The 4,298-nt window shown below is 44.7% G+C and overlaps 1 protein-coding gene across 1 annotated transcript; it reads right to left on the bottom strand.

Annotated features, from left to right (window-relative positions):
- Positions 1-898: 898 nt before the first annotated feature.
- On the bottom strand, positions 899-3,652 carry LOC148010096 (cocosin 1-like). Its single transcript, XM_087672806.1, has 5 exons — positions 3,123-3,652; positions 2,756-2,946; positions 2,254-2,601; positions 1,799-2,016; positions 899-1,561 (listed from the first exon to the last, which is right to left on the bottom strand). Exons 1-5 carry the CDS (start codon positions 3,538-3,540, stop codon positions 1,273-1,275), a joined length of 1,464 nt encoding a protein of 487 aa, XP_087528932.1. The 5' UTR covers positions 3,541-3,652; the 3' UTR covers positions 899-1,272.
- Positions 3,653-4,298: the final 646 nt, after the last annotated feature.

Below are 4,298 nucleotides of genomic sequence, written 5' to 3' on the forward strand. Positions count from 1 at the left end.
AACATTAAAAAATGGAATTTCAATTGAAATACAATGTATTTGCATGGACTTAGATTTGAATGAAATCCTATGTAAGGAGTTTTTAGATTTAAATGAAATTTTGTTGTATTTAATATATATTTTATGAGAATATATTATAATCAGTCTTAATTAGAGAGCATATAAATAGTGATAGCTTGGGACATGAAGAAAGTTTTAGAAATTGAGAGAATTGAAAAATCACCCTTTCAAAAGAGAGGAGTATGCTTCATATTAGAGAAGTTAGAAAAGAAATTGGAAACTTAAAATTATAAAGAGTATAATTTAAGAGTTTTGAGACCTCAAAATCCTAAAAATGCTGAAAATTGTATAATCACCAAAATAGGACTCTTTGAAATAGAAAAATGTGATTCCTTAAGGAAATGTTAAAAACCACCTAACATTAGTTGGAGACCATCAAAATTTGAGAGTTCTCTCAAATTTTGATGGTGAAAACCACCTAACGTTCTTAACATTAAGAATTTGAGACCTCAAAATTTCTCTCAAAATTGAGAATTGCAAAATTCACCCAAATGAGAGATTTAACCAATCTAAAAAGAGTTTCAAAATCAAAATCAATAACATAAAATTAAGTTAATTTATAAAAATCACCATTTCAAAAAGGAGAAGTGAACTCTTCACCATTTTAGAAAGAATTGACCTTCTTGAACATCTAAATTAGAGAGCTATAATACGCTCAAAATTGGAAAATTCACCATTTCGACATTCAAAAATGATGATTTGAAACTCAACAATGGATCGAAAGAATATTTAAAACTTCAAACTAGAAAATCACAAGCAAATTACGCTTTTAAGAAAAGCTCACATGCGAGTATTTTACGCAGAAGCTCACATCCCAAACATCGTTAAACTAGTGAAAACGGGTCTTCATTTATTTAGATTCTAAGGGGGGGTATGTAGGATAGTTGGGAACCAAACATATCGGAGTTCCAAAGCAAAACATCTATAATGAAGGTGCAAAACTCGGATGCTCAAGGGAGTTATTTTCCCGCACCTCCTTTTATTTACACCGGGTATCCAAACGATTGTTTGGATGGATACAAGGCAAGGCAAGTACACTCGCCGCAGCAGAGATATCTACACCCCTCCTTTACACAACACGTTCTCGTTGCAGAAGAGCCTTCTTTCATAACCTACCTACCGCTCTCTCTCTCTCTCTCGGCGCGCGCACAGAAAAATATCATAGTATGTATAGAACCCGTGTCATATCCTCCTCCCACACAACGCGCATCTCTAGAGGATCTGAAACGGCGCCTTCCAATAAGACCTCCAATTAGAAGAGGTGGTCAACAAGTCCGCATCAGCTCTATCGTCCTCCTCGTCGTTGAACTGCTCATGGTGACGGTGGCGGTGTTTATACTGGCTGTCGTCCCGAGACGGTGGCAGGAGGACCGCGTGGCGATGGTGCGCTTCCTGCAGCTTCTTGTCGAGCTTGTGGCCCACTTGCATGGCTGCCATACGCACCTCGCGGGGCATGACGCGGAAGATGCTGTTCTTGCCCGCGAAATACATGAACAAGGGGCTGCAGTCCCATGACAGCACATGGATTATAAACAAGTACTAGTCTTATATCAGAAAAAAGGCAGTGAAGAAAGCCTGATATCTAAGAAAGACTTGATCCTGATCATCTAAGACAGATACCGATCATGATCCATGTGACATACATGGATTGTAACGGCAATAGTCCTGACTCCTTATGGTCTTCTACGAAAGAGCATATGACTAGAACCCATCGACAATCAACGGCGAATGTACGTACGTGTGGCAGTTGAAGACCGCCGCCGCGTCGAAGCCGTCCTTGCCAGCTCGAATAGTGACGGGGTAGAGTTTGGGTATCATCATGAGGCTCCCCTCCCGCATCTCCTCGTCGCACACCTGCTCGCCGTTGGGAAGCACCACCTGCACTCGGGCGGTCCCTCGTACGCAGTAGATCACTTGGTCCGCGTTGGGGGACCATCCCGGGGTGACCATGGCGTTCTAGTACATATCATGATGGATAGGTATTAGGAATGACTAAGTGAGATTGTTGGCCAATAAGACAAAACACATAAATGTTTGATGAGAACATACGATTGTTAAGAATAAGCCGAAATAACACACAATTGATGTTTTAAGTAAATACACGAATATATAATATCAGCAATCCTTAGTCTAGTACTGTCTGGCTGCCTGTCGTCCACTATTATTGTTTGTAAGTGACACGCAGACACGTACCGGCTCCAGCTTGAGGCACGTCGCCGCCATGTCCATGAGCTTGAGCACCGGCAGCTTCTGGGCATTCGCCGTGGTCAGCTGGCCAGCTCCAGCAACCAGAGAGTCGCGGTGCGCTCGATCCAGGTCGTACGTGAAATCCACCATTGCCTCCGCGTCGCCCTCCTCGATGGTTGCCCTTGGCAGCTCTAGTCCGTGCTTGACCCGGATAATGGCCACGCCTTTCTGGTTCTTCACCAGCTCGCGCACGCTCTCCTCGTCCATCTGAAAGGCACAACGAAGCGTGTCCGTGGAGAAGCCGCGCAGGATGCCTCCCATCTCCTCATGGGATGAGCCCGTGAGATGGAAAGCCTGCATGCAGTTCGTCGTACGATAGCTTAGTTAGATTGGCTCAAATTTCTGATTAAAATGTTTCAAACAAGAAAACCAACTTCCCCTAGATGTATTATTAAGAACGGAGGAAGCGCCACATGTATACGTATATATAAATATATATGGTAGACACCTCGTAGGCGTGCCGGCCGTGCATCATCGGGCCACGAATGTTGGCTATCGTAAGGAAACAGCATGGCTCCTTCCCATCATTAAACATCCAGAGGGGCAGCCCATGCGGAACAGCAATAAGCTCGCCTCTCTTGACGTGTCGGACGTTGGCGTTCATCCCCACAGGCAACATCATGCCCATCCTGGCGCAACCTGCAATTAGCAGCCAATTAATATACTTCCAACGTTAATGCTTATGAATAAAGCAATCGCTTTCTGTAAGCTACATTCATTCTGGCGATTCTTCCAACATCAATATATCCTACATAAGAAAGTTGCACGGTAATCAAGTGTCGTATGGACTCTGACGTGGTAACCGTGACCCATACCTGCGAGGATGATCAAGATGCGATGAGAGTTCGCGTACTGCGGCAGCAACAGGCCGTGCGGATTGAGCGTCACCAGCCTGGCATCCATGAGGCCCATTCGGGTCAGCATGCCCGACGTGTCCTTCCAGCGACGGATCGATCCCCCTTCCATTTCCAACAATCGCTCCTCGGCCTCCTCCGCCTCGAACTGCATCCTGTGGTCGATGTCGGAGCCCTTGTAGTATCCATGCTGCTGGCCGCAGCCTTTCTTGCTATTGCAATGCCTATTTTCTTCATCATTCAATTCAGCTGCAGCAGTGAACTGCAGCAGCGGCCCCGTAATTAGTGGAAGCACCAACGCCAGGGCTGCCACACAAGCTGTCACTTGCATTCGTAGATGCAGTCGATCGTGACACATCGTCGTCGACCCACCCACCATCGTACCCACGGGGATGTACTATTACTCGGTAAGACTGTACTAGATACTTGGCTTACAACTTTACTCTGCGTGCATACTACCCGTTTTACAAACAGCCGTATGAAATGAACGAGGGCGAGTTCCGTCCACTATTATATGACGCCAGACAATCAGACGGGAATGGAAGGTGTGTGGCTTCGACTCGAACCCGGCGCCACATCTGATCCTGCATGTTACACACGCCGCCAGGTGCTGCGCTCGCTTATGTATATGATAATCAGTCAGCTCGCCAAATCCATTGTAATGCCATTAATTGATTGATATTATTTTATAATATAAAAATTTGCAATATGCTACAATATAAAGTATTCTATTACTTTTGTAATCTATATCCCTTAATGTATTGTGGTATGCCAGACTACAACTCGCGGCAAACTGCCATATCCGCCGACGGTTACAACAATGTAACAGATCAAGACTTCAAGTGCTCTTGCCCAATCTATAATCGGGAGATAAACAAGAGAGAATAGAAGAAAGAAAGGGTCGACACTAGACACCAAATAGTCGTTTATTCCCTCTCTGCTTCTTGACGTGCTACAAACATCTCTCTCCCTCACTAGACGTGAAGCCATAAAACTCTCCCACCTTCTCTGAAAATTTCCAACATGAGCCGTCCCGATTCTCCTTATGTAGACCCGAATTCACCGATTGTCAATATGCGAGCATGGACTTTGAACTCACACAAGGACATCATCATACCACTCTGGAGCACATGTTTC

The sequence above is a fragment of the Lygodium microphyllum genome, chromosome 30 (genome assembly GCF_053477565.2).
Source record: "Lygodium microphyllum isolate KBCC chromosome 30, Lygodium_microphyllum_v1.1.10, whole genome shotgun sequence".
In the NCBI taxonomy this organism is placed as follows: Eukaryota; Viridiplantae; Streptophyta; class Polypodiopsida; order Schizaeales; family Lygodiaceae; genus Lygodium; species Lygodium microphyllum.

What these genes read in the sequence shown, in the direction of transcription:
- LOC148010096 (XM_087672806.1), bottom strand. Translation starts at nt 3,540, where the DNA reads ATGGTGGGTGGGTCGACGACGATGTGTCACGATCGACTGCATCTACGA. An exon ending in ACGGCCGGCACGCCTACGAG is followed by an intron (nt 2,602 to 2,755) that starts GTGTCTACCATA and finishes AACTGCATGCAG; the next exon opens with GCTTTCCATCTCACGGGCTC. An exon ending in CGTGCCTCAAGCTGGAGCCG is followed by an intron (nt 2,017 to 2,253) that starts GTACGTGTCTGC and finishes GATATGTACTAG; the next exon opens with AACGCCATGGTCACCCCGGG.